General features: G+C 64.8%; 1 protein-coding gene across 5 annotated transcripts; it reads right to left on the reverse strand.

Annotated features, from left to right (window-relative positions):
- Positions 1-210: 210 nt before the first annotated feature.
- On the reverse strand, positions 211-26,975 carry PDE1B (phosphodiesterase 1B). Of its 5 annotated transcripts, XM_077869739.1 has the most exons (16): positions 26,372-26,975; positions 25,328-25,449; positions 10,233-10,346; positions 9,378-9,560; positions 9,180-9,246; positions 8,766-8,882; positions 6,534-6,674; positions 6,071-6,171; positions 5,855-5,980; positions 5,632-5,733; positions 3,496-3,616; positions 3,127-3,208; positions 2,757-2,865; positions 2,284-2,414; positions 1,682-1,800; positions 211-1,468 (listed from the first exon to the last, which is right to left on the reverse strand). In XM_077869739.1, the coding sequence occupies exons 2-15, from the start codon at positions 25,435-25,437 to the stop codon at positions 1,697-1,699; spliced, it is 1,608 nt and encodes a 535-aa protein (XP_077725865.1). In that variant the 5' UTR covers positions 25,438-25,449; positions 26,372-26,975; the 3' UTR covers positions 211-1,468; positions 1,682-1,696. The 5 variants fall into 5 exon arrangements, with proteins under 5 accessions (XP_077725865.1, XP_077725867.1, XP_077725866.1 ...); XM_077869741.1 differs by lacking the exons at positions 25,328-25,449; positions 26,372-26,975 and adding an exon at positions 18,980-19,125; XM_077869740.1 differs by lacking the exons at positions 25,328-25,449; positions 26,372-26,975 and adding an exon at positions 14,746-15,029.
- Positions 26,976-27,936: the final 961 nt, after the last annotated feature.

A 27,936-nucleotide genomic window follows, 5' to 3' on the forward strand; every position in this document is an offset into this window, starting at 1 on the left:
TCCGCACAGAAGCAGCCCTGGGGGAGCAGGATGTGCCAGGTGCAGCTGCTCCTCCGTGCCCCCGCCCGACCTCAGCTCTCCCCGCGGCTGCCCACCTGCCCACCCTCGTGCCCGATAGGGACGGCACCGCAGCAGGGGTTCTGGGCTTCAAGAGAGCGCGCGCCGTGCAGAAGCTCGGGGCCCCCACCCAGCAGACACCGGTCACAGCCAGGCGGTCTCCCTTCTTTATTGATCTCTGGCTACAGCAGGGTCCCGGGAGACCGAGGGCAGGGGTGAGTCACATGCGTCTCTGCCCCACTTGGGGTGGGGGTGGGGGGCAGGGTCGAGGAGACCGTGGATATGGTCACGCCACAGGGCCCACTGTACAAATGCAGGGTGGTATGTACAGGAAGGGGGAGGGCGGCCACCCGGACTGGGGCCTGTCCTGGGACGAGGCCGCTCCAGAGCCTGAGACGCGGGGGCCCAGGCCTGGCGGGTCCCTCCCGTCTGCCCCGCTCGTCCCGGGGAGGGGCCGCCGGAACAGGGGGAGCAATGCGGGATGCCCGGATCACAGCTCAGCCTCCCCGCACCCGGGGCCCAGCGGCCGCCCTCCTGCCTGTGCGCCCAAGACGCACCCTGAGGGTGCTTGGCTGGGGAGACCTCAGAGCACTTTACAGACATTGGTCGGATGGGAGCCTCCTGGCCCCGGGGCGGACGGAGGGGGCAAAGGGCTCAGGACACCGGGCAGGCGACAAGCCCCAGGGCCCAGGCCAAGCCCAAGCTCTTGAGGACCCCAAAAGGCCTCCCTTCTTCCCCTGTCCATGCTTCAGATTGGGAGGGAAGGAAGATTAGGCTGGGCTGGGGCAGGGAGGGGCGGGGAGGGGCAGGGAGGGCGGGGAGGGGCAGAGTAGGGCTGGGGTAAAGACAACACCCTCGTTCCCAGGCCCCTCGGAGCCCCCCCTCCGCGCTCAGGGCTCTGACAACCCCCAGCTCCCTATCCTACTCCAGCCCCTCCCAGGGGAGGGAAAGGGGGACCCAGACCTGCCAGCTGAGATCTGGGGGGGGCTGAGGGGACCCCCAAAATGTATTGCTTAGAAACTTGGAGGCATAAAGGATGGGGGAGGGCCCAGGGGCTGGCGTCTCCGACCCTGACCCTCCCCCCGGCCCCGGAGGCCTCGAGGAGCTCCCCTCTCCCAGCCAGCCGTCAGGCCACCACGGGGCGGGGGGAGTCCGGGGGCGGGGGACGGGCACAGTGGCCACTGGGAGCCTGAAGTTCCCCAGTCTTGCTGCTGGGAAATTAAAGGGCGCCCCAGTGGGTGTCGGGTGGGGAGGGCCCCTCCCCCACCCCCACAGTCTCTGGCATCCGGCCTTTGGCCTTCGGGTGGGTCGTGCGTTCCTGGGCCTCCAGGCTCCCTTGGAGCAGATGGGGGAGCCGCCGGTCCCGAGGGATGGTGCTGATGGCGTGGAACACGTGGGACTCGCTGAGGACCTGGGACACGGGAGCGGCCTCGGTGCTGCCGTCTGTGCCTTCCCCAGCCTGACCCAGCGGCCCCCTCTCCCGCTCACCCCGTACTGCCCGTGGGGGGCTGCGTGCACGTCCCGCCCCGCTGACCCACGGCGTCCTGCGGCCTGGCTGGGCCTGCTCCCCTCTGCCCCCCTGCCCCCGGCGCCCGCCCCCTCCCGCTGCACCCCACAGGCTCACCCGCCCAGCCCCGGGCTAGTCCAGGTTCCCGTTCTGGTTGTGCTCGTCCTCGGCCGGGGAGGGCAGGGCCTCCTCCTCACAGGGGGACAGTTCGTCGATGGACATCTGGTTGGTGACGCCTGCGCGGGGCCGTTCAGCAAGTTGCGCCCAGACCGCGAAGCACTGTTCCCCAGAACCCCGGGGGTACCAGGAGCAACGCAAGGGCCCCCGTGCATCCCCCGCCTTCAAGATGAGCCACCTCCGGCCACTCAGGCCTTCCCCCTCTTGTGAAATGAAAACTCGCACGCAAAGGAAGGGGTTTCCCGACCGAGGCCCCAGGTCACCCACGTCTCCCGGGACCCCACTGGAGGCCGCAGCTTGTATGGGGTCCCGTGGGCCGCGGAGCTCGACCGTTCCTAGCTCGTCTCCCGTCCCCGTTCTAGAACAGTCCGGGCCAGTCAGCCAGCCGGTCTGTCCTGTGACCTTTAGTCCGATCAGCCCCGGTCCCCCCTCTGGGAGCCAAGGGCGGCTCCAGGGCTTGGAGGGAAGGGACGCGCGCGCTGCACAGCCCCCTCCGCCCCGCCCCGCCCCCGGCCAGCGGCACCCACCCCAGCGGCACCCACCGCTTGCTGCCCGCTCCTTCCACTTCTGCTTGTTCTCCTGAATGTACTTGGTCCAGGTGGAGCGGAAGCGGACCACGTCAGGGTTGGGGTCTCCCACCTCCACGTCCAGGGAAGGCTGGCGCCACTGGAAACTACAGCAGGCCCCCGGCCGCTCGGAAGAGCCCTCCCAGCCCTCGGAGTCAAGGGGCCGGGGGGCCGGGGGGAGGCCGGGGGGCTCCTGTCCCCTCTCCCTCTGCCCGGAGCCCCCGGACCCTCCACTTCGCCCCCTCCCCTCCAACCTTCCCCCCTACTAGAAGGAAAATAAAAACAAGATGAGCAGAAAGGCAAGAGAGACAGAGCCGTGGGAGCAACAGAGCTGGGGGGGGGGGGGGCTGTCCGGCCAGCCCTGTGGGTGACGTGGGCAGAGAGGCCTGCTCTCCGCGAGTCCCTGTCCCGTCCCCAGAACCCGGACTGCCAGCCCCAGCCCCCCTCACCTGGGCTGGTTCTTAGACTTGGAGTCGTCATCCACCAGGGGCTGGACGCTCTTCTCGGCCACATCGGTCAACACAGAGAACGTGGGCTCCACGATGAAGTCAATGAACCCTGCGGGGCAGCGGGGACACGGTGGCGAGGTCCCCCCCCTCCGCACGGCGGCAGGCCAAGCGTGGGGACCCAGCCTGGGAAGTTCCCGCGGGGCAGCCTCCGAGCTGAGTCCTGGGACCCCGCGTGTGCACCCCCGGCCGCCACCCGGGACCCCTGGCCCTAGCGCAAGGCCCACTCCACAGGGAGGCCGGCCCTGAGGGTGGCCACGCGGGGAGCCTCCTCGCCCTGCCCGGCTCTCCTCCCACGACAAGGGACACTCACCAATCTGCGACTGTGCCACCAGAGTGGAAGTGCGGTCACACAGCGGGGAAAAGGGCAGGCCCAGCTCGGCCTCCTTGTCGCCCTGGGGAGGAGCCGGGCGGGGAAGCTGGAGGGGGTGCCTGCGACTACCAGGCCGGGGCGCAGCGCGGGGAGCCGGGGGTGCTGGGGAGGGGGGAGCCTCGGGGCCTTCCACCTGGAAACGGAGGCGGGCAAGCGGGGCGCCACTAGGGCCCGGGCACAGGAGAGGGGCCTGTGGCCCCAGGGGTTGGGGATCCGGTGGGAAGGCCTGCGAACGGGGGGGACCTGCAGGGCTGGGGCAGGGGGGCCGGGCCGGGGTGGGGGGTCGGGGCAGGGGGGCTGCGCGGCTACCTGGCGGAAGAACTCCTCCATGAGCGCCTTGGTCCAGCGGCTGTGCACCGCCCACTGCTTGGTCGGGTGGCTGATGTCGGCCGCGTGCAGCAGCAGGGACAGGGCCTTGGGCTTGTCGATCCTGGGCAGGGCGGGTGGTCACGCGGGGACACGCGAGCTTCAGGGCAGGGAGCCCCGCACGGCGCCGCACCCCCCGCCACGCACCCTCGGCTGCCCACACGGCCCCTCCAGCAGCCTCGGGCAACGGGCATGCACTCACGCGCCCAGGCACACGTGTACGCACGCATACAGGTACACGCATCCATGCACACACACAGGTACACGCACTGGTACACGCGCGCACATACACAGATGCGCACATGCGCACACACAGGTACACACGTACACACACGCAGATGCGTGCACACAAAAGTACATGCACGCACATGCACACAGGTACACGTACACAAGTACTCACACATGCACGCACACACACAGGTATGAGCACACATGCATGCACGCAAGTACGCACCCAGGTACATGCACACACATACACGCACGCATACAGGTACACACACAGATACGCACACACACACAGGTACATGCACACACACAAGTACGCATGCATGCACAGGTATGAGCACGCATGCATGCACGCAAGTACGCACCCAGGTACATGCGCACAGGTACATGCATGCAGACGTGTGCACACAGGTACACGCGCACACGTACACACGCACACAGGTACACGTGCACAGGTACACACGCAGACGTGCACACACGTACACACAGGCATACAGGTACACACGCACAGGTACACACATGCAGACACACACACAGTTACGTGCGCACACGCGCACGGGTACGCACACAGGTATCCGCACACAGATATGCACACGCACACAAGTACATGCATGCACGCACGTACACGCACACATGTACACAAGTACTCACGCATGCACGCACACACACAGGTACGAGCACACATGCATGCACACAGGTATGCACATTGGTACACGCACATGCACAGGTACACGCATGCAGATACCCACGTGTGCACACACAGGTAACCTGCGTAGGTACACACACACATGCACACACAGGTACACGTGCGCACACACACAGGTACACGCACACAGACACGTGCATGCACACAAGTACATGCACGCACACAGGTATGAGCACGCATGCATGCACACACATGTGCACAGGTACACGTACACAGATACACATGCATGCACACAGGTATGCACACAGACACACGTGCACACACAGGTGCATGCACGTACACACACAAGTACGGGCACGCACACTGGTACACGCAGATATGCACACACACAGGTACACACGTGCACACACACACACCTGTACATACAGGAAGCAGCCCAAGTTCTTAGAACCAGAGGGCATGGGTTCGAACCCCCGTGTACCTATCAGAGCAAGTTACTTGAAATTTCCTATTCCACCCTCCTTAATCCTACCTGGAAATATTAACAGAACCGACCACATAGGGTCGTTCTGAAAATTAAATGACACACAACACACCAGTACTTACTAGCGTGTCTGGCACAGCGCTGAGTATTAATCATTCACCAACAATGCCACGCGGCACGCTGTCCCCCGGGTCAGTGTACATGAACACACACCTTCAGGACCCACGGGCACGGTCTCTTCTCTGTCACACGCATTTTTCTACTCCCACCCACTTTTAAGCGACATTCAGTGTGGCCACGGCATCTGTTCTGTGCTTTCTTCCTTTCACCTCGCATGACTGCCCAGCCCTCCCAGCGAGGAGCTGGCGGCAAGCTGCAGCAGGGACGCCCGCCGTGCCCACCCTGCAGCCGGGCGGGGAGGCCAGAAAGGTGCCTGGTTTTCCCGGCATTCCAGGGTGAGGCTGCCCTGCGGCGGCAGCGAGAAGGCCCACCTCCGACTCCCAGCCCGGCGACTCTCCAGGGGGCCACACGTAACCCCAGGGCCGTGCGCACACACCTGTCACACACACACACACACGCGTGCGCGGAGATGGGCTCAGACACCTGGAGCCAGGAGAGCTTCTCCATCCAGCTAAAGACCTGGCACAGCAGTTCCCCACGCGCGCGCCCAAGTCACACAGCCCGCACCCCGGCCCTGCCCCGGCCACACCCCACCAGGCGCCACCTCTCCAGCTGCTGCAAGGCCGTCTTCATGCACTTCACTTGCTGGAAATGGCAGGACATGTCCGTGGCCAACACCATCTCGATGACCAGGGCCCGTAGCTCTCTGCACCGACAGAACCAGAGAAGCCGTCAGCCCCCTCAGGAGGGGGCTGGCAGGAGGCCCGGGCGGCGAGGAGGGCGCGCCGGGGTGGGGTGGGGGCGTCCCTCCAGGTCAAAGGGCTCACACAAACTCATCCTTGGTGAGGTTGATGAAAATGTTCATCTCATCATCCTGCATCATTCGGAAGACGGAGCTGATGTGGTGGTTCTCCAGCACCGAGCGATCGTTGTACAGGATGGCACACTCTGACCTGCAGAGCCAAGGGCCCCCGAGTGGCCCCGTGAGCCACCCCGCCCGCCCCCGCTCGGCCCCTCTTGCCCCCGCCACAGCGCCCCCTCACTTGGTCTGGATGTGGAAGCTGTTGGTGGTGCCTGTGTGCTCGTAGTCGTGGATGGCCGCAGCGAAGACGATGGCTAAGATCTCGATCTCCGACAGGCAATGCTGGGACAGAGGGGCGGCGTGAGGGCCCTGCCCGGGGCCGCCACTGCCCGAAGGCCTGCAGCCCGGGCCGCCCCTCTGGGCCTAGGCCAGCTCTTGGGCTAAGCCGGCAGGCTCCTCAGCTCCCTCTTGCCAACCTCAAACCCGCCCGCCGCCTCCCAGCACACACCCCAGCACGACGAGCCCGGCCCCTGAAGTCCCTGAAGTCACGGTCCACCCCGGGATTCCCCCGAGTAAGGAAGATTTGACCCTCAAGCCTTTGCGAGACCAAAGCGAGGCAAAGGGAAAGGGGAGCATAGTCTAGGCTTTCCAGTCCTGCAGCCGTAAGGCCTTAGAAGAAGAAGGGATGATCCCCGGGCACCTACCACCATCCCCGTGCGGAGCAAGAAGCAATGCACCGTCTGGGTGACGTCAGCTGCGTGGATCTGGTTGTGGTAAGGGTTCTTGTACTTCCCGTAGCCCGTCTCCAGCGCATCCAGGAAAGTCATCAGAAACACAGTGGGAATCTGCAGCGGGAGGGAGACAACCGGCGGCCCGTGGGGGGTCTGCGGGACTGGCAGGCGCCGTCTTCCCTTACAAGGGACACGGGGGCAGCGGAGAAGGCCCCGGCTCCACCGTCAGGTGAACCCGGCTCGCACCCTGGCTCTACCACCTGCTGGCCCTTGACCTTGGGCAGGCCACGGGCCTCTGAGGCTTGGTCGCAGAGTGAAGATCATGCCCCGACCTTGCATTTACTGAGATGAGGACAAGGCACTGGTAAGTGCTCTCTGAACAGTAGCTGTGAGGACGACTGTTTCCCTGGAGACTTTTAAGAAAACTCCCCTCCTGTCTTCCCACCATCCCGTCCCTAGGTCCCTAGGTCCCTAGTCCAATACACGGAGCGCGGGTCAGAGGCAGGGAAAGAGCAAGGCCTGGAGGGGCCTTTCCAGGCAGGGAGGTGTCCAGGAGGGCTTTCCCTGTGCCCACCCCGACACGCACACGCACACGCACCAGGGCCAGTGCTCTGTGCAGCTATTATCCGCCGCCTGTATACGCCCTGGGAGCAGGCCTGCCTCCATACAGGTCAGGAGTCTGCACCCGCCCCTAGGTCTCCTGAGGCTGCGAGGAGCCAGGTTTGGGACCTCGGGAAGCTTCCGTAGAGACGCGGAAGAGACACGGAAGTCCAGCCGTCCCCACCCCCACCCACACCCCCACCCCAGGGCTGTGCCCCACATTCAGGGAATTTTAAAGGGCCGTTTCCATGAGAACTGCCCTTGCTTCTGCGTTGCCATGGCGTCCCTGGAGGGGAGGGGAGGGGAGGGGAGGGGAGGGGAGGGGAGGGGAGGGATGCCGGGGAGGGGCCGGGTGCCCCGGAAGGGAACGCGGAGCATGCAGGGCGGCTCCCCTCTCGGCCACCAGGGCGCGCACGGCAGTAAGCGGGGGCCACCCCCCTGCCCTGGAGCAGCCAACTGGGCGGCCAAGCCCAGGCTGACACAGGTCGCCTGGGGGGGCCTCCAAAACCAGGCCTTGCAGGTAAGGAAGCGGAGTTTGGGAGAAGCTGGAGTCTGCAGTGTCTGAGAATCTGTGTGGAGAAACATGAGCCGGGGCAAGCCTTGGGGGAAGGAGGCCCTGCTGTGGTCTGTCCCAGAGGGGACGGGACGGGACGGGACGGGACGGGGAGGAAGAAAATGAGGCTGCAGAAGGGGAGGCCTCAGGAAGGCACTGAGGACAGCCGCAACGGAGCACCTCGGGAAAGTTCTGGAAACCTGCGCGGGAGCCGTGGAACGAGGAGTCAAGGGTCGGGCAAAGGCTCCCACGCACCCAGAGCCCGTCGTGGTGAAGCAGAGGCGGAGGGCGGGGGATGCCCAAGCCCCCGAGAAAGGCCCCCTTGGGACGCACATTTCCTCCGCCCCGACGCCCGTGTCCACCCCCCCCAAGCGCTGACCACACATTCCCCCGCGACTCCTCAGCCCCGTCACCCTGCACTTCCCAAGAGGGGCTTTTCCATGCGGAAGTGGCTTTTCCCAGCCCCTATTCCCAAAAGACACTCCCTCCTGGCACAGAATCTGGGGAGGACTTTAATCCCGTATTCTTTGTGGCCGGCCCAGCGGAGGAGCCAGTGGGGTCCACACGGCCTCCGCCCCTTCATTCGGCCCTACCGGCCTTGCCGAGAGCTGGTGCCCTCCCTAGAACCCCTTGGATGGAGACTAGAGGGGACGGGACGGAGGGGGGTGACCGACGTTACCCCCTCCGCCCACCCCGGGCCCACCCCGTCCCCCCACAGGGAACACATGGAGAGATGCGAGTCCCAGGGGCACCGGCGGGCAGCATCTGGACCCTCGGCCCCGGGTGTCCACAGGCAACAGGCAGGGAGGTGAACCCCAAGCAGCCCGGAGAGGACACGTCCGGGAAGGAAGCAAAGCAGGACAGAGCAAGGTCCTAGGCCGGATGCTCGCAGGCCCCGAGTCTCATCCTAGAGGGCAGCAGGTGAAGTCCGAGGCCCGGGATGCAGCGGGTGACGGAAAGGCTGGGCAGGGGGCCCCATGTGCCGGGAACCTTCTGGAACAGGAGTGATGGGAGCGGAGACCCCCCAGGAACAGGGCCGGGGGCTGCCCAACCTTAAAGCGGCTGATGAGGTTATGGCGAGTCAGTAACTCGAAGACAATGGTCCTCAGGGCGTGCTCATCTGCTGCCCGGTTCAGGGAGAAGACGTCGAAGCACCAGCGGTCCAGGTTCTGGGGAGACACGACGGGCTGGGCGGGGGGCCTCCCACGGAGGGCGCCCCCCGGGGCAGCAGGCTTGCCCTCGGCTTCACGAGGACTCCCGGCGTCTGCAGACCCCCGGGCAGCGGGCCTGTCCCCCCAGACAGTGGTCGGGGCGAGCTCCCGTGGACTGCGCACACGTGGTTTGGGGCAAGGCGGGAATGACGGGTGGCGGGGAAGGCAACCGTGCCCCCATGGAGTCGGGAAGTCCCAACGCCCCTGCCTTCCCCCAACCTTCCCCTCCTCCCCAGAAACCCGGGGATCAGTCACCTTGAGACAGTTGAGGACCACAGTGGAATAGGTGGGGCCCACGGACGTGTACGTTCTCCGGAACATCCTGGGGGCAGACGCAGAGGCCGGGCATGAGGGTCCGGGAGGCGGGGTCTCATCGGGCGGGGCTGCGGGGGGCTCCGGGGCCTGGGGGGGCACGGCCAGGGGCAGAGGGAGGCCGGCTCGGGCAAGCCTCACCGCTCCACGAAGATCCCGGCCTGCACGGCGTGCACGATGCTCCGGAACTTGGGCTTCTCCTCGGCGCGGCGGCCCTTGGCCCGGGCCTGCTGGGTGAAGGTGGACGCCAGCCAGTCCCGCACCTCCGACGGCACCGCGTCCGACCGCAGCTCCTGCAGCTCGTCCTCCGTGTCCAAGATTTGCCTGAGGCCCCGAGCGAGTCCCGCGTCCCTAGGCTGCTCCACCACCTAAGGACGCTGCGCCCGGCCGCACCCACAGCTCGGACCCCCACCACCACCCCCGGCCCCGGCCCCGGCCCCGGCCCCGTTTTTTCTTTATTTCTGTCCCTCTGATGCCTCCAGGACCGAAGCCGCCGGCCTGAGCGGTGCGCCCCGGGCCCAGGCACAACCTGGCGCAGGTGCCCCCGGGGGTCAGACGCCGCCACGTAAAAGCGATTTGGCCGCGTCTAGCAGCCGCGTTAAAGTCCGAGGGAAGGCGGGGGATTCCTTTGAATGACTCGTTTTCTTTACGCAAACACACGCGAGGCATCACACCCCGCGCGAAGGCTCCACACCATCCACCGGGGCACCGTGTTTCACGAGGACACCAGGCCCCGACTCACGGGAGAGCTCACGGGCCACACGGGCCACGGCTCCCCCCACCCCGGGGGGTCAGGGCGCTGCAGGGCGTGGGGCTGGCCAGACCGCGGAGCCCCGTCCCCCCATCCCCCGTCCCTCCGTCCCTCGCTGACCTGTGTCCCCACGGGGCCACCTCCCTCCCTGTGCCCCTGCCCCTTCCTCCCGCCCTCCCTCCGGGCCCCCCTGTCCCCCCATCCCCGACCCCGGACCCCATCCCCGCCCCCGGGGCGCCTCTCACCGCGTCTCATCTATGTAGACGGCCTCCAGCAGGGACGCCGTGTACTCCAGGTTCTTCTTCAGCTCTTCGATGTTGACCTCCCCGTTCTCCAGCTGCTTCACCATGTAGCGCAACCTGGGCGGGGACGGGGGGCGCGGGCGGGGGGGCACTTAGGTGCCGTGACCTGGGCCCGAAAGCCCGACCCCTGGAGGAGCCTCAGTCTCCCACAATCCTCTCTGCCCGACAGCAGGAGGAACAGCAGCTGGCGCGGCTCGTGCTGGGCTCTTACCCCTGCCTGTCGGACCCTGCCGACCCCCAAAGTCTAACCCCGGGTCCCCCGACACCGCCCCGGCCACCTGCCTCTGTCCCCCACATCCCTGACCCCGGGTCCCCTGACTCCACCGGCCCCACCTGCCTCCATCTCCCACATCCCTAACCTGGGTCCCCTGACTCCACGGGCCCCACCTGCCTCCGTCTCCCACATCCCTAACCCCGGGTCCCCTTCTCCACCGGCCCCACCTGCCTCCGTCTCCCACATCCCTAACCCCGGGTCCCCTTCTCCACCGGCCCCACCTGCCTCCGTCTCCCACATCTCTAACCTGGGTCCCCTGACTCCACCGGCCCCACCTGCCTCTGTCCCCCACATCCCTAACCTGGGTCCCCTGACTCCACGGGCCCCACCTGCCTCTGTCCCCCACATCCCTAACCCCGGGTCCCCTTCTCCACCATCCCCACCCGCCTGTCACCCCACACCTCCTTCGGCCCGTGTCTCCCGACCACCCCTGTTAGAAGGCGGGGCGGCAGGATGCGGCAGGTACAGGCCCGGCGGGTGGTGTTTTGCGCACGATGTGTTTCATAGCCCGAGTGACCAAGAGCTGGGACGGCCATGTGCCCCTGGACAGTGAGCGGTGGGGTCCTCCGCAGTCGGGAGCCCCCAAGATACTCCCATTACATCCCCGGTCACGGCTGGGAAGGGGCGGGGCGCACGTCCACGCACCCACAGCCCCCCCAGCCCCACCGTCCCTGGGTCCCTGGCGGGGATGCGAAGACACAGAACAAAGAGCAATCTGAACGCCGTCGCCGGGCCTCCCTCTATTCAGGCAGAGCTAATGGATTATGATTCCAGAATCCGTCAACCGGGACAAAGCAGGATTAACCCCTGCCTCCCCAGGCCGTGCAGCGTCCGAGACCCTCGGGCAGCGTCTGACTGTACCCCTGCCCCGCAGCGGCTCCCCAGGGCCCAGGCGGTGCGGCGGGGCCAGGGGTCTCACCGATGCCCTGCCAGAGGGGACAAGGCCTCCTCTTTCACGCTCAGGATCGCTGGGGCTCGGTGACCAAGGGGAGACTCCCTAAAGGACGTCCGGCGGGCGGGCGGGCCCAGGCGGCGCGAAGCAAACAGGACTCTCCTGACTTTCGATGGTGGTTTCGGAGCAGGCAGCTGACGTCCCGGCGGCCCCCTCCCCCAGCCCCGCCCTGCCCCACCGAATACCCACGCGGGGGCTGAAGTGGAGCCGCGACACTTCCCCACTGAGAGGAGCTTCAGAAGCCCCAGGTCCCCCTATGAGTCAGGGAGGAAAGAATGAGTCAGGGACGGAGGCTGAGTCGGCGTCAGTCCCCGGGGTGTCGGGGTGTCGGGAGGGAGGACGACGGGGCTCCTGAACACAAGCAGCTCCCGAGTGCGGGGTCTCAGCAGCTTGGGTTGGGGGTGCCGGGAAGAGCCAGCCCGCACCCAGGGGCCGCCACCTGGCAGTGTGTGTGCAAGTGGGCGGGGGGGGCGGGGGCACAGCAGACCAAGGGGACGCCCCGCAGCCTCTTCAGCGGCTGAGCCTCCGGACTCCCCCTCCCGCCCTCCTCCGGGACGTCCCACGGCACCTGCACCACCTGCGAGTGGCAGCTGCTGACCCACAAAGCCGGGGGCGGGGGGGGGGGGGGGGGGGGAAGGGGGGTTTGTTGCTTCCCGAAGGCCTGGCCCAGCTGCAGCCCCACTGGGGGCGGGACCGAAGCCCCACACTAGAGGGCAGAGAGCTGCCCCGAGGGCACAGAGCAAAGAGGTTCCTGCACCTCCGGGCCCCGCACCACCCCCCCATCGTCCCGTGGCCAGGGGCCCTCGAGGCTGCAGACACACAACCCAAGAGGAAGGAAGAGCCCCCGGCCCTCGTGGTCCACGTGGCTCAGCCCTCCCTGGACCCAGCGAGACCCAGCACAGCCCTTCTGCGCTCTCTCGCCCCACATCTTGAGACGCTCGCCCAGCTCAGGCCCCAGCGGGCGGCCGAGCCCACGCGGCTCATCTGCACGCGGCCGCGCAGTCGCTGACACTGCTGCCAGCCCCGGGTTTTAATTTTAAAAACCCGTTTCTCCTACGTTGTCTCATATTAGCCTCACGAAGGGCGGGAGTTGGGAAGAACCTGCCAGCCCTATTTCCCAGGCAGGGACCGCGGCTCCGGGCACAGTCCTGGGAGGCAGGAATCCCTCCTGGCCCCGAGCCCTGGGGCAAGCACTAACTCTCACTCAGCATCTCTCAAGAATCACCGGCCCCAGAATTACCTGGGATACTCGTGAAACACTGAGATCCCAGGCCTCACTGCACACCCACGGAACGGAATTCCTAAGGGTACGACCCACGGATCCGTGAACACGCTCACCCCCACCCGGGGTGATTCTCACACACTCCCACGTTGGAGAACCTTTCCCTCGGAGCCTCTGTCCTGCCTCTGTAAACAGTGAAGATGATGATAAACCACCTGTGAAGGGCTGTTAATAAGAACTACTATTTATTTCATGACTTATACACGAAGTAACGTATGCAAAAGGCCTGACGCCTACAGAGGGTCTCTCTAAAGGTGACATGAGTGGGAATGAACCGACCGGGATGGTGCTGGCCCCACCCAGCTCACAGGCCAGGGCCTTCCGACACGCGCGCCCGCCTTCTCCGTCCCACGTCCGGCGGGAGAAGAGGGAGTCTAGCGTGGCTGGAGGCTCGAGATGAGGAAGCCCCCAACGGAGGAGCGGGACGATGAAAATGGCCAGGATCTCTCCTCCACCCGAGGAGGGAGGTTAAGGGACTGGCCCAAGGTCACACAACGTGGCTGTCCTGGTCGCCGGCAAGCCCGGCGCTCACACCTCTGGGGCCTAACTGCACACGACAGGTGAGGGGCCGAGGAGCTGGAAGCTGTAAGCCCCTCGGAGCGAGGCGGGGACCCCTCGGTCGCCGCTCCCTACTCCATCCTCTGCCCCCAAGCAGTGCTGAACCCACGGGAGACCTGAGCAACCTATGGTAGGACAGTGGCTCGTTTATCCCGCCGCTGTACAGGACGTGCTCTGGGAAGGTTCATTAGATAAATAAAAGGGAGGGAGGGAGACTGACGGGGAGGGGCGGCTATCTCCCTGAGCTCACCAGAGATCTCTGAGGCAGGGTCTCTGCAACCCTAAGGGAGAGCCCGCGGGGATGAACGAGGCCGTGGCCGCCTTCCTTCCACACAGCCTTCCCTCCGCGTCTCTGCAGCCTCCACCCCAGACCCCGCTCTTTTATGGCTCCTGTTGAAATCTGAACCGAGCGTGACCGAGACACCAGACGGAACGGTGAGGGAGGGGAAGAAAGATTAAACAATAAATTTGACAAATGGGGAGTCAAGAAGGGGACCTGGACCCGGGCGGCTGGAAGGCGCCAGGTGCTGACCCCGCCCCCCCCCAAGGCCTCTAACTCCCCGACAGCGCCCTCTCCAGCCGGTTCTCAAGTCCTTCAGAGTTGGGAGCTCCCCAGACCCACGGCCCGGCCTCCCCTCACTTTCTTCTGCAGGAAGTGCTACTTCCCTGCCGTGGCCAGGTCCTCACCCAGGCCGAAGGAAAACTGGAAGCTTCCGCAACAACCCCTCCACCTGCAGCCCTAGCCCTGTCCCACCACACCCACTTCTTTCCCCTTCCCCCCCGGCCCCCGCAGCCTGGGAACAGCCTCAGACCCTGACCCCTGGAAAGCATCAGTCCGCCGCAGCTCCGGGCAGCACGCAGGAAGGGGAGGCTGGGGTAGGCATGATCCCAGCGCCCCAGGGGAGCTCAGCTCCCCCACCAGTTCATCTCTTTGGACCATCACGGCTGATGATCTGGCAATTTCCAAAGCCCCCCGTACTGCTTCCCGCACCCACACTCCTAGAAGGCCAGGGTAAGTGGGGGGCTTCGGACAGAGCAGCCTCAAGGCCCAGGGCTAGGCGTTGGGAGAAGGATCTGATTCCCTTTGGGGCTCTTAGCCCCGATGAGGAGATCTCAGAGGAATGTGAGGTCCCACGGACGCCGGGGTGAGGAAGGAGAGAAGGCGGGTGGTCACAGCTACGTCTGCCACGGGCAGGAGGGAGCAGCACAAAGGAAAGGGAGATGGGAACGGGAGGATAAAGGGAAGGGCAAGACAGAAAGGGGAGAAGCGGGCACAGGTGCACGCAGCACGTGAGGACCAGGTCTCCATCCCCCTCCTCCTGCCGGCGGCGGTGACCCCAGGCGACCTGTCCTCCTCCTGCCCTCGCCCCTCCTCGGCCCTGGTGCCTACCTGAGGATGGGGCCCTGGAGGTGGCTCCTCTGCACGGGAACAGGGTTTGCCATGGGAATCAAAGGTCCTGCTCCAGAGCACCCAAATCCGCCCCGGGGCCCCAGGGCCCCTGCAGGGAAGGGCCCCGCCTGGGCCCAACTTCCAGATCTCGCAGGGCCGAGCTCCTGGCTCCTCCGGGGAAGGCGAGGGAGACCAGACAGGCAGCCCAGCCACGGGCGAGAGGCCGCGGGGAAGTTTCACATCGGAATCGGGAATCGGCCCGAAAACAAGAGTCTGTTCTCAGAAGAATCCCAGAAAGGACAGAAATAGCACGGCCCGGCCCCCTGCTCCGAGGAGGTGGGGCTCCTCCCGGGAGAGGGGGCCAGGGCGGTGCGGGGCCAGGGCCTCCCCCGAACCTGCGGGAGGGCCAGTCCCCCCAGGGTGAGGCCTGCAGAGCCCCTGGGCCCAGAGCAGGGCCCCCCGCCCCCCCAGGCATCCTTCACCACCTGGAAGGACAGAAGCGAGGCAGGAAGAGGCCAGAGCCGCGGGAGGGGGTCCGGGTCCGCGCCCCCGGGTCCCCCCTCCCCCCCCCGCCCCGCCCCGCCCCGCGGAAGGGACCTGGGGCGCCACTGCTGGGCCCCAGAGGTTGGGCCGGTCACTCCCACTGCCAGCCCCCCCTTCCCGCATCTGGAAAACCAGGACTGGGGGGACTGGGAGTTACTGGGGGGCGGACGCGGTGGGACGCCCGGGCTCGGCCTCCAGGCTCTGCCCCCGCCCAGGTGGGGGACGGGAGGGGCTCCCCGCGAGGTGGGCCCGAGGGGCCTGGGTGACGTCACCAGGCCAGGCGCATCGGGGCCGCGATTGGTCAGCCGGGGCGGGGCGGGGCTACGGAGGGGCGGGGCTTTCGGGTGGGCGGGGCTAGGGGCGGGGCGGGGCTGAATGGGTGGGCGGGGCTAAGGGGGCGGGCGGAGGGGGGAGGGGCGGGGGCGAGCGCCGCAAGCTGCACACCCCTGGACCAAGCTCCTTCCTCCCGGGTCGGCCGGGAGGCCCGGGAGGGTGCGGACAGGACGGTTTAGACCAGAGGGTGCAGACGGGAGGGTCCGGGCCCGGGAGGGTGCAGACGGGAGGGTCCAGCCGGGAGGGTGCAGACGGGAGGGTCCAGCCGGGAGGGTGCAGACGGGAGGGTGCAGACGGGAGGGTGCAGACGGGAGGGTGCAGACGGGAGGGTCCGGCCACAAGGGTGCAGACAGGAGGGTGCAGATGGGAGGGTACAGACAGGAGGGTGCAGACGGGAGGGTGCAGACAGGAGGGTGCAGACAGGAGGGTCCGGCCAGGAGGGTGCAGACGGGAGGGTCCGGCCACAAGGGTGCAGACAGGAGGGTGCAGATGGGAGGGTACAGACGGGAGGGTCTGGGCTGGGAGGGTGCAGACAGGTCTGGGCCGGGAGGGTGCAGACGGGAGGGTCCGGCCAGGATGGTGCAGACAGGAGGGTCCAGACAGGACGGTCTAGGCCAGGAGGGTGCAGATGGGAGGGTCCCAGAGGGTCCGGCTGGGAGGGTCCAGCCAGGAGGGTACAGACAAGAGGGTGCAGACAGGAGGGTGCAGACGGGAGGGTGTGGCAAGGGGGACGGGGGGGGGGGGGGGTGAGGGTTGGGAGGGTGACGGGAGAAAGGGGGAAGAAAAGAAACAGACCAAGAGCCAGGAATTTACGACGGGAAGTCTTCCCCCCCCCCCCCCACTGCCGTCCCGAAAAGCGGAGAGAAATTTAAAAAGCTTGTCGCTGTGCCAAAGCCGTGAAGGATGATAAACAAATGAAGTTCGGGAACCTGCTGTTTCTCAGCCTCCCTGCGACCCGGGACAAGTGGAAGTGGGCTTCGACAGCAACGGCAGGAGCGGCAGGAGCGGAGGTTAAACATCCACAAGTTGTTCTCCAGTGAACTCCTGTAGCCACGAAGCGGGGCCGCTGCAGGTTTGGGAAGAAAGGAAGCCCTCCCTCCCGCTCTGCGTCCCTCTCATTTTCTCAGCGCTCCCAACACACACACACACACACACACACACACACACACACACACACGGTAGTGTTTTTAGAGAAAAAGGACTAGGCCCAGAGTCAGAGCCCCGGGGTGGGGGGTGAGGGACAAGCCCCTGGCCTGCCTGGAGGGCTGGGGAGGGGGGGGGGGGCAGCTGCCGATGGCCTGCGGCCTGCACAACCTGAAACGCCAACAATCGGGAGCCAGGACCGCCCCCCGCCTCGGCTCACTCCAGGCCCTCAGTCCAGGCCCCCCCACCTCAAGCAGGCACTAACCTCAACCCACCCACCGCAAGCGCAGACGTCTTAGACTAGAGAAGCCTTGGAGATGATACCTTGTCCATCCCTCTGCCCTCCTGCCCAACAGAACCAAAAGCCGGCTGGACAAACGACGGCTCGCCACGTCACCCCACGTCACCCCACACAATACGTGTTGCATCGACCCCGCATGCATCCCATACGAGCTCATCCCAGCCTATGACCGTTATTAACCGTCCCTAACAAGAAAGGATACCGGCCGGCCACTAGCCCTTCCTGGGGAAAACAATCTCGCTCACAGCCACTCGCCCGCGCACACACACACACCACACTTGTGTCCCAGCCGGGGTGGGAGGCGGGGCGGACGTGGGGTGACCCCAGCAGAGTCCAGCATGGGTTTGCCTTTAGCCTAAAATCTAGTTTAAAAATAGCAAGGAGCACGACCATAATGCTTCCGTCCCAGGCCCAGGCGCAGGCCCAGCATTCCCCAAGAGCCCTGAAGAACAGGAGTGGGGATACGTGACCCCGCCTCTGGTCAGAGAGGACGGAGCAGGACGGGGGTGGCAGTGGGGGAGGTGGAGGTGGAGGTGGGGTGGAGGGGAGCGTTGGGGAAGGGATTCACCAGCTGATCTCAAGGTGCCAAAATCTCAGAAATCGAAAGAACCAAAGAAATCACCTAAATCCAGGGGAAAGAGGACATGAATTAAAATCAGAAGACTTGGGACACCTGCGGGGCTCAGCGACTGAGCATCTGCCTTTGGTCCAGGGTGTGACCCTGGGGTCCGGGATCGAGTCCCGCGTCGGGCTCCCTGCAGGGAGCCTGCTTCTCCCTCTGCCCGGGTCTCTGCCTCTCTCCGTGTCTCTCATGAATAAATAAATAAAATCTTTAAAAACTAAAAAATAAATAAAATCAGAAGACTTTTGCCTAGACTTTATCATCATGTGTGACCCTGGGCAGGACGCGCGGAGCCCATTTCCTTGTCTGTGAAATGGGAAAATAGTATGTGCTTCACAGAATGCACACAAGGCCCCGCCGAGGTCGCACGAGAGCCCCTTGGGAGCCATGAAGCGATGCGTCAATGCCACAGATGACTCCTAGTCCAACCCCTTATCTCGTTTGCTCAGCAAACGGCGGGTCCTCCATGAACCCTCGTACCCAGGACCTCTGGGGTGGAAGCGCCCCGGTGACCCTGCCACCTCTCCGGATGTCTAGGGCTCGTCCCTGGCTCCTTATCCCACAGCGGCCACGGGGCAGTGGAAGGAGGGGGGACGCGCAGAGCCCCCGGAACGCCCTCCCCCTGCCCGGCCCCGCCGCTCCCCTCACCCCCTGCTTCCCACTGCTATGCGGGCAGCCTCCCTTCTGGCAGCTGGCTGGGCACCGTGGCGGGGGTGGCTCCAGAATTAAAATAGCCCCCTGGTGGGCAGAGCCGGGGTGCCATGAGGGGGGGGGGCCTGGACAGAGGGGGCGGTGGGGATGGAGGACGGGTGGGGAAGGACAGAAACGGGGAGAGCAGAGGGAGAGGAGGGGGCCGGAGGACAAGAGGGCAGAGAGGGAAAGAGGGGAGACCTGAGAGAGCCGGAGAGGGCCTGGGAAGGACGGCGGCGAGGTGGGGAGGGGTGGCTCCCCCCAACCTGGCCCGCCCAGAAGCTGGCCTAGCAACGGCCCAGCGAGGAACAGGGTCGGCCAAACAGCTTGAGCCTCGTCCGGACTACGGACCCCAGATATCCCGGCCCCCGGCCCGCACCCAGGGTCCCTCAGCCTTAGACCTGAGCCCTTACGAGAGGGAGGGACTGGGGGGGGGGGGGGCAAGAAAGCCCAGGGACGCTGGGGAGAGAGGAGGCCCCCGGGACGGGACGCAGCGCAGAAGAGGTCCCTCGGGCTCCCGCGTCCCCGCTCCCCCTCCCGGCTCTGCTCCCCAACTGCATCCCCTGCCCCCCCACCACCACCAACCGGCCTCCAAAGCGCACCCAGCACATGCTCCAGCGGACGTCGGCTCCAGGGGCCCAGCAGATGTTGGAGGAGGCCCTGGGACGGGAGAGGGAGGGGAAGCTTGGGGGACTGGCGGCAGGTGTGGCGAGACCTAGCCCCGGCCCCACCCAACCAGCGTCCCTGGGCAGCACCTTCCCCCTCTGCTAACATTCTATGGCTCTCGGATTCCTGCCGGTTGGAGACCCTAGGCTGTCGGATGTCGGGGTCCGGCTGCCGGGGGCAAGGTCACCCTCTCTGACTAGCTCGCCGCCTGCCCAACTCGCCCCTACCCTGACGCTAAAGGGAGGAGGGCGGCTTTCTCCTTCATCAGAGGAAGGTCACGTTCTAACCTCCGTGAACTTTTCAGGAAGTTCTCCCGCATGTCTATCTTTACTCCATCTTGCTGCAATTAAAACGACAGGAAATTTTCTTGGCAACTCAAAAAAAAAAAAAAAAAAAAAAAACCAGAAAGGAGGAGAACAAGCAGGACAAAGACATCTTTGGGGTGAATCTGGTGCACTCTGATTTATGATATTTCTTTAGGACTGGAATTTCTAAAGCTCCTGCTTAGCAGAGACACAGTGAGGGTTCAGGGAGCCTGGCAACGCTGCTGGCACGTGTGCTCGCTCAGCCCAGGCCCCAGAAGTTTCCAAAGGCGGTGGGCATGGAGAGCTAGGGGGGTGGTGCTGCTCTAGCCCCCAGGTCCTGCCCGCGGGAGAACCACGAAGCCCCTGGAGGCCGAGCTCCCTTCCCAACACCGCACGGGGCCAACGCCAGCTGGCAGCCTGATCCTGCCACTGCAGCCACAGTAGCTGTTGGCAAAGCTGACTTCTCTGCAGCTGCGGAATCCACCGGCCCAGGAACCCGGCTGCGCCCAGCAGCACCACCTGCAGCACCCCTTCCCAGCTCTTCTCCAGCCCCAGGGCCCTCCAGGCCCCCCCAGGCCCCACCCTGCCCTTCCCCCCGCCACGACCCCGTCACAGCTCCCTCGGTGGACTCGGGCCAGGTCTGGGATGCTGATGCAGAATCCGAACCTGATGTTTCCTTCCCAGAGCCACACAGATGCAGCGGGAGCGCAGGGGAGAGGAGCAGGTGTGGGATGGGGGGGCTTGGGACAGAGCCGCAAGAGCACGGCCAGCAGGGACCCCCCTGCACGGAGGACAACAACTCACTCGCTTCCCTTCCCCTTCCCAGGAGCCTCCTTCACCCTCGATTCCGATCTTTGCCCCAGTCAGTACCCCCGGTGCCCTCCCAGTTCCCCAGGACCCTTACGTCTTCCTCCCGGAGGGGACCATCTCATTATCTAACAACTCCCAGTCTCTCGGGGACCTCACCTGCACCCCACCTGCTGCCCTGGTTTTGTCCCTTTTCCTCTGCTGCTATCCTGAGCTGGAAAGTAGCTACCCAGCTTCCGCACCTGAGAAGAGGAGCCCCCAGAGAGCAGAAGGCAATGACTTGGCTTCCTCCCCAGGGCGGCTGGGAGGTGAGGTCACCGAGAAGGCAAAACAAAGGCCTTGCAGAAAGAATCCTCCGGGGGTCGCAGACACCCTGTGCCTCACCCTGTGCTGCCAGCATCACACGTGGGGTGGGGGCGAGGCCCAGGCATTTCCCGGCTCCAGGCCAAGCTGAGAAAGGGGTGCGGGGTGGGGGCAGGGAAGGCCAGAGAGGCCACGTCCAAAGGAATAGGGAGGGAGGAAGTGGGACAAGAGAGGAGCAACTGCAGCCCAGCAGGGCAAGATGGGAACAGAGGAGAGGGACGGGGAGCAAGGGTGCAAGAAAAACCAGAGACGGGAAAGCAGAGGGAGCAGAGAGGCGGGAAACAAACCCTCGAGGATTCCTGGAGAGACTCAAAGGAGAGGGAAAGATGCGCTTCAAGGGTCCCCGCTCCTCCGCCCCAGGGAAGGTAGGCGAGGCCGCTCACCTCATTGACTTCAGGAGCTCCCTGGACCGCGGGCAGGTGCAGGGCTCCAGGGAAGTCCAGCCTCTCCCTCTCCCGTGGGTCTCCCGCGGGCCTCCCAGGGCCAGTGCGACCCACCCCGAGCCACCTCACCTGCCTCCCGGCAAAAATGACAAGTGCAACCTCCACGGTGGACTTTTCCTCTCTCGGTCTTTCTAGGTGGCCTCCTGGGGCTTCTGGGCCAACAAAATGACGTTTGGGTTTGGGTTCTAAGGGACTTTCGAGATTCTCTAAAGCAGCATGTGGCATCCCTGCTCATGTCCCCCCCAAGGCCCAGACACTCGGGATCGATGCCAGAGGACAGTTTCTCCGACATTCCCGGATTCACCAGTGGCAGCCCCTGGGCTCCCCACGCCCACCAGGGCCTAGAGCTGCAGCCGCCCTCTCCCCTGGGGTCTGACCACCACGGAAAGGGGTGACAGGGGCAAGTCCTTCCTTTTTCCTCCGACCTCAGTGCACATCCTTTGCAGGTAGCCCCCCTCCGCCTTCCGCTCTCCAGGCCCAGACACCCGCCCCGCCCCTCCAGACGGCGCCCGGTCAACGGGACTCCCCAGAGTGGTGGCCCAGACACCAGGCCTCAAATCTGTTGGGCGGTCGACAGCCCTGCCTCTTGGTCTTTATCGGTCTCCCCTCCGAGCCTCTCATTCCCTCCCCACCCCCTGCCTCCCAGGGAGCAAGCTCTCCAGTGCGGAAGACACTCGACTTTATCATTTAAGACTCGCTCTCCTACGCGAGGCATCCAGTGAGGAACTGAGACTCGGAGACACTCTGTGGCTCCCAGATGTGGGAACATGAAGTCAGAGTCCACACACAGGGCCACGCACACCCTCTCATCCACGCATAGGACGGGCTCAGGTGCCCGGGTGCGCGCAGGCCTCCCCTACACGCTTCTCATCACGCGTGCCATTCATAAGCCTGAACACAGAGATGTCGTCACGGAGCTCCGAGGCCACAAGCTGTCCCCCGCCCGCACGCCGACCTTCACCCAGACACGTATGTGTACATGCCAGGCATTCGTGGTTTCATCCTGACGCGTGTCGTGCACACGTCCACGTAACGGCTGCGCGTCCTGTCTGTAACTCCTTCAGCTCCAGGCTCCGGCCCGAGTCCTCAGACCCCGTACCCTCTGAACATCAGCCTCTCAGAAGGCAACACGGCCTCCTTTTCTTCCATTTCCCCCCATCTCCTGCGACCCGCCCCCCTCCGCCCACGAACAGGAGCACGCGCACCGCAGAATCAGAGCCACACCTGGGCTCGGCGTCATATACACGGGTGACCGTGAAGTCGTTTGCTCACCCCTTTGTGAGAAACGGCGTTTCTCGAGTGCCTGTTCTGTTTCAGGTTCCGCACCAGACTCGGTTAAAACAAAGACGAGCCAAAATAATCCCCAGCTGGGCCCTCGCTCCGGCTCAGCTGTAATGACCTTGAGCCACAGCTTGGGACAAGTGGCCGAGCCCTCGGGAGTCCTGAGTACCATGTGAGGGGAGGAGGAGAGGAAGGGACTGTGTGCACACCACCCCAAAGGAAAAGGGAGTTCTGTCTGTAAAATTCCAGGAGAAACTGGGGCAGGGGGAAGAAAGCGATGCTTGTGGCATCCTGGGAGAAAGGATTCCCGTGCGTGTGAAGCCCCCGGCCCACTCCGCCAAAGGAAAACATTAGGCAGGAATGATGGAGGGAGAGTTTTACCGCTTGGATGGATGTGGATGTAGCAAAGAGAGGAACAGGGTGCCTTGTCCACTCTCTACTCCACTTGACGGATCTGAACCAGACCATATGCCCCACAGGAGCGGGGACGGGGCCTACGAGGCCCACCAGCATACCCCAGCCTCCAGCTCAGGAGGCACCCAGCTAATAGATGCTGAGTGAATGAATGAGCCAAGGACGGCGAGACAATCTCTGTTTGCAGATTTTCTTGATTCACAGAAGACGCAGAAAGCCCCGTGCTACGGAGCCTCCCCTACACCCCTCAAAGCCCTCTGGTCTCAGAGAAGCGTAGGCAGCCCGGGTTAAATCCTTCATCTGAGGGTTCGAAATGCTCGTTCTGCTCACCCCATCACCTCCAGACTCCCTAGCCCAGCCTCTCTCACGCCCCCACTTACAAGTCTGCTTAGGTAGGAAGATTTTCCTGCTAGGTAGAGGCGACATCCCATAGCTAGAGACTCCTCAGCTCATATGCTCCAGATTCTGAATTAATCTTTGGCCGAGTCCTACTGTGGGAAACAGGATTCCTGGATGCCCTTCCCAAGAAGAAACTGCCCTACAAAATTATATTAATATGGGCTTTTTAACCAGAGGCAAAAGCACCAGACCCAGGCTCCCTGAAGACGAGCTAGGTTAGATGTCCCAGATTAGAGATTAAAAGGGTTGTTGGGGGGGGGGCGGGGAGATAGGAGATGTTGTGTAGGGGAATCGAGGCCTTTGGGTGTACGTCTTCATTCTACTCAGTCTCCAGCCATGAGATAATGGCATCCGTCGCCCTATCCCCTCACTAAGGCCTCCCCAATATTCAAACGGCCCCATCCAGTAATCCATCAACTATCAGGGGTCTACCCTGATATCGAAATCTTTGTCTAGTTTGGGACAGTGAGATTGAGAATCTATTCCTGCAGATTAATAACATGGAAATGAGACTTCTCCGCGTGAGTTATTACACGCAGCTAGCACTTAAGGACCAGACAGCTAAAGTAAGGGAAGGCCGGAATAATTCAGTCTGTAAGCTCAGTGACCCCTGTCCAGCCCCATCTCCTGTAAGGACATCTCAGCTAACGCACTGCGTAGGGGCAGCTGCCTCTACTCCCTTCTTTCCCTGGGTTTCAACGTCTCCTCTGGGGATCCTCTTCTCTCACCATTGAGCACTTCTCATACTGAAGGAAGAAATGGGAATTTGCTTCCAGGAGAGACTTTTGGTTAAAAAGGTATGGGAGACAGTGAAACAGGCACAAACCTGCCCTTGCAGGGCCCACTCATTACCTGGAATGGAGGCAAGGAAAGGATAGACCAGGGGCGGGGGGCCGGGGGCAGCGGGGGCATCCCTGGGACACCTTGAATTCTCTCATTTATAGTCCCCGAGCTCCCTTCTTTGCCTTTCCACCACTTCCTTACCGGTCACCCGCCCCAAGCTTCGTTACCGTTAACAGAGCATCGTTTTCCGTCAAGAATCGCTCAGTGCTCCTCCCAACAAAAATCAATTCAATCCGGCTTTCCATTTCTTCACCCCAGAACTCATTCCAAGGCTGCGCTTCACAGAGCCCGGCAAATTGCATTGGCTGGAGGCAGCAAAGGACAGGAACCGAGAAGCACAATTTGGATGCCGAGCCGTGTTGCCCACCGGGCCCCGGCCGTCCCTAAGGCCTCGCTAAGCAGACCCACCCGCCCAATGGCCGGGCGTCATCTTATTAGCACGGGCGAAGCATTTTAAAAACAAAACAGTCGTGAGCATCCATGCGTCGTCTCCTGCCACCTGTCTCCCTCCACCGGGACCCAGACACGGAGAGCTTCAGTGCTCACTCTTCAGGATGATGGGGAGGAACTGGGTTTCGGGGCTATGGTTCCCGCAGTGCCTCCCTGAACCCCTACAGCCTCTTTCCCGGGACTGCTGGGAGTCGCATCAGGGGGACGGGCACCTTCCCCCCTTGTCTGATTAGGAATCCACAGACTGCGGAGGTTCCTGGATGGCGGCTCCCCGGGAGATGAACGTGCTGCATGGGTTGACTGTGACCCACTCGTCTCCCTCTCTGGGGAACAGAAAGAAAAGTTGCTTCCGTCCCCTGGGACGGGAGTATGGGGTACTTGAGTCCCTCGGTGGCCTGTTTAGCCGTCATCCGCCCCCCCCCCCCCCATGCCCTCCTCCTGCAACAACAAGAAAAAGATGCCTAAAGGTGCTTGGAGATCCCTGGGAGACCCTACAGCCACAAAAGGGTTTTGACGTCGCCCGGCCTGTCAGCCAAGGTCCCTTCCCAGCGCCCAGCTCCCGGGGACCTCGTCCAGATCCCAGCTGCCCACGGTGTCCAGCCCCGGAGCAGGAGCAGCTCAGGTGTGGGCACCCCGTCCCCACCCCGGCCCCACCCCGTCAGGTGCAGGGGGCAGAAACCCCGGTGCCGGTGGACACTGGGGACCCACAGGTTGGCCCGAGCATCCCCGCGCGCTCCGCTGCAGCTGTGTGCGCCCCGCACAGCCGTGCCTCCCGCGGCCGCTCGCGCACACGCGTGTGATGTGCACCCGGCGTCCGCACGGCCTTGCACACGGGTGCGTGTGAGTCAGCGGCGGCCCCGCGCGAGCCCGCACAGGTGGCGGCGCCCGCGGCGACCTGCCCCGGAGTGTGCGAGGGTGTCCCCCCCCCCCCGTCCCCCGGCCCCCGGCCCCGCCGGCCCCTCCCCGCGCCGGGACTCACAGCGACCGCAGCTTGATCCACATCTTCTTGCTGGGGGCCGACTTCAGCTCCAGGGGGCACGGGCAGTCGGGCTCCAGCATCGCGGCCGCGCTGCGCGGGGACAGCTCCATGCTCGGCCTCGCCTGGGTCGGGGCAGGGCGCCGCGGCTCAGCCTCCGCCCTCCGCGCCCCCGCCCTCCCCGCCGCGGCGCCGCCACCAGGCGGTCCCCGGCCCCGTCCCCGGCCCCGGCCCCGGCCCCGGCCCCGGGCCCCTGCGCTCGGCCGCGGCCCCGCTGCGGCTCCGGCCCCTGCGCGCGGTGCACCCGGCTGCGGCTCCGGCCCGCCCCCCGCCCCGCCTCCCGCCCCCCGCCCCGCCTCCCCCTCCCCCTCCCCCTCCCCCCTGCGGGCGATCCCCCTCCCCCGCGCCTCCCGCAGGGCCGCGGGGCTCACGCAGCAGCGGCGCCGCGGGCGGGCACGCAGGGGTGGGAGGGAGGGGGTGCGGGGTGCGCGCCTGTCTGGGTGTGTGCGCGCGTCTGGCTCTGCGCCTGGGTGTGCGCGCGTCCGTGTGTGTGTCCGTGTGTGCGCGCGTGTCTGGGTGTCCGCGCGCCTGGTGTGCGCCCGGGTGTGCGCGCGTGTGCCCGGGCGTGTGTGCGCGCGTGTGCGCCCGTGCGGCCCCGCGCATCCCCGCGCCCCCGTGCGCCCCCGCCTCTGAGCGCAGCCCCAGGTGCGCCCGCGCCCCGGGTCCCGAACCCGCTGGCCCCGCGGGTCCCCGCCGGCCTCCCTGGGCCTCCAGCCCCCCTCCCCGGCCGGCGGGACCGTCTTCCCAGCCTCGGGCTCCCCGGGGCAGGACAGCTGGGGGGGCAGGCTCCTTCCCGGCTCCCGCGCCGCCGCCCGCCCAGCCCCAGGGCCCCGCGGTCCGCCTTGGGCACCAGGGACGCGGCCGCTCAGGACCCAGCACGGCGCGGCGGGCGCACAGCCTCCCCCAGCGGCCCAGTCCCCCCGGAGCTCGGCCCCCAAGCGCCCCGGGAGCCCTTACACTTGTTCTCCTGCCTCCATCACCACCTACCTCAGCCGGGTGGGGAAATCCTCTGCGAAGGGAGAGTGGAGATGCGGGAGGTGCCGGTCCCCTAGGTCCTGGTCGCACACAGGCCTCTGATCCAGAATCCCGGGATGGGACTTGTAACTTGGAGGACTGGAGGCTGGAAGGAGGGGTGGTCAGGAGAAGGTATTCACTCCATTCCAAATGTCGGGGGGGAGGGTCCCCCCTTCCCAGGCAACCGGGGAGAAAGGAGCAGAGGCGAAGTGAAGGGTAAAGACGTCCAACATAAAAGAATTGCCTCTTAGGTGATCGGGTCAGGGCAGGCCTTCGGACCCCAGACCCGGACGGCCCAGTACCTGCAGAACCCGCTCCCCGCAGAGGCCCCCACGGAGGGGACAGCAGGGCCAGCAGGAGGAGAGGCGGACAGCCTGCGGCACCTGGCCCGCGGGGCCTCTGGCGTGTGCCTCGGAGCCGCTCTCCCCTCCTCGCCCGGGAGGAGCCCCCGCCAAGACAAAGCTGCAGCTGAGACCCCGTCGGACTCCCACACACCCCAGCTCTCCAACCTGGAGCAATCACCTTCCCGAACAACTGGAAAAGAATGGGCTGGCAGCTACAAAAGAATTGCAAATGAGCATCAGCGTTAAGGAGCTGCCCAAATTAGGCAGATATTTAAACTAAGAGAGGCGGAAAAGGGGCGGGAGGTGTACCTCCAGGGGGACCTCCACGGGCCTCGTCAGCGCGGTGGCAGATCCCACCCTGCGGCCCCGGGCCCCCAGCCCCTGCCCCATTTTCAGAAAAGGAAAATTCACCAAAGCAAAGCAAAGGTTATTCATGAAAGACATGTTAGAGTCCATCTAGCCCAGCCCTCTGCGTTCAACAAAGGGGAAAACCGAGCCCAGGGAAGTGATGGTCCCACAGAGGGTCAGCGCCCAGCCCGGGCCAAGCCTCCACCCTCCTCCTCCTCCCCGCGCTTTTCCATCCTGTGGCTCTCTTTCTCCTTTAGTCACCTGTCCCGGTGTTTGACCTCAACCCCATCCTTCTGGCACTTTCATCCCCCGTCTGTCTCCCCCACCTCCTCACAGATAGGAACCCCATTTGCCTGCTCCATCCATAGGCTCTAAAGACCACGGCTGTTCCCTCCCTGTCCTCTTGCCCCCCCACCCCCGCTTTCCCAGGCTGCCTCTGCCAGCCTCACTCGTCTCTCTCCTTCGTGCCTTCCGAGCTGCCCCTGCCCCTTGGAGCCCCTGCCTCCTCACTCCCCGAACCCCACTAGCCTCCCAACCAGCTGGCAGTTTGATAGAGACCAAAAATGATGCTTTGGCAGCGGTGACGGATGGATGTGATGTGCCTCCCACGGGAATGCTATTTAAAGGGGCGGCCTCACCATCCTCTCCTTCCAAAGTGACAGGAGAAGAGCCTGCTCCTCAATCTCTCCGGAGCTGCAAACTCAGCTCAAGTTAACTTCTGGCTTCCTCACCCTGCAGCCTGGCCTGTGCTCCCGCTTCCTGCTCAGGTGGGAGGGAGAGTACTTGACAACTCACGGAGGTGTGGGGGCTGAGGGGGGCTCATCTTCATCTCTTTTGATGACAGGT

The sequence above is a fragment of the Canis aureus genome, chromosome 25 (assembly GCF_053574225.1).
Source record: "Canis aureus isolate CA01 chromosome 25, VMU_Caureus_v.1.0, whole genome shotgun sequence".
Classification (NCBI taxonomy): domain Eukaryota; kingdom Metazoa; phylum Chordata; class Mammalia; order Carnivora; family Canidae; genus Canis; species Canis aureus.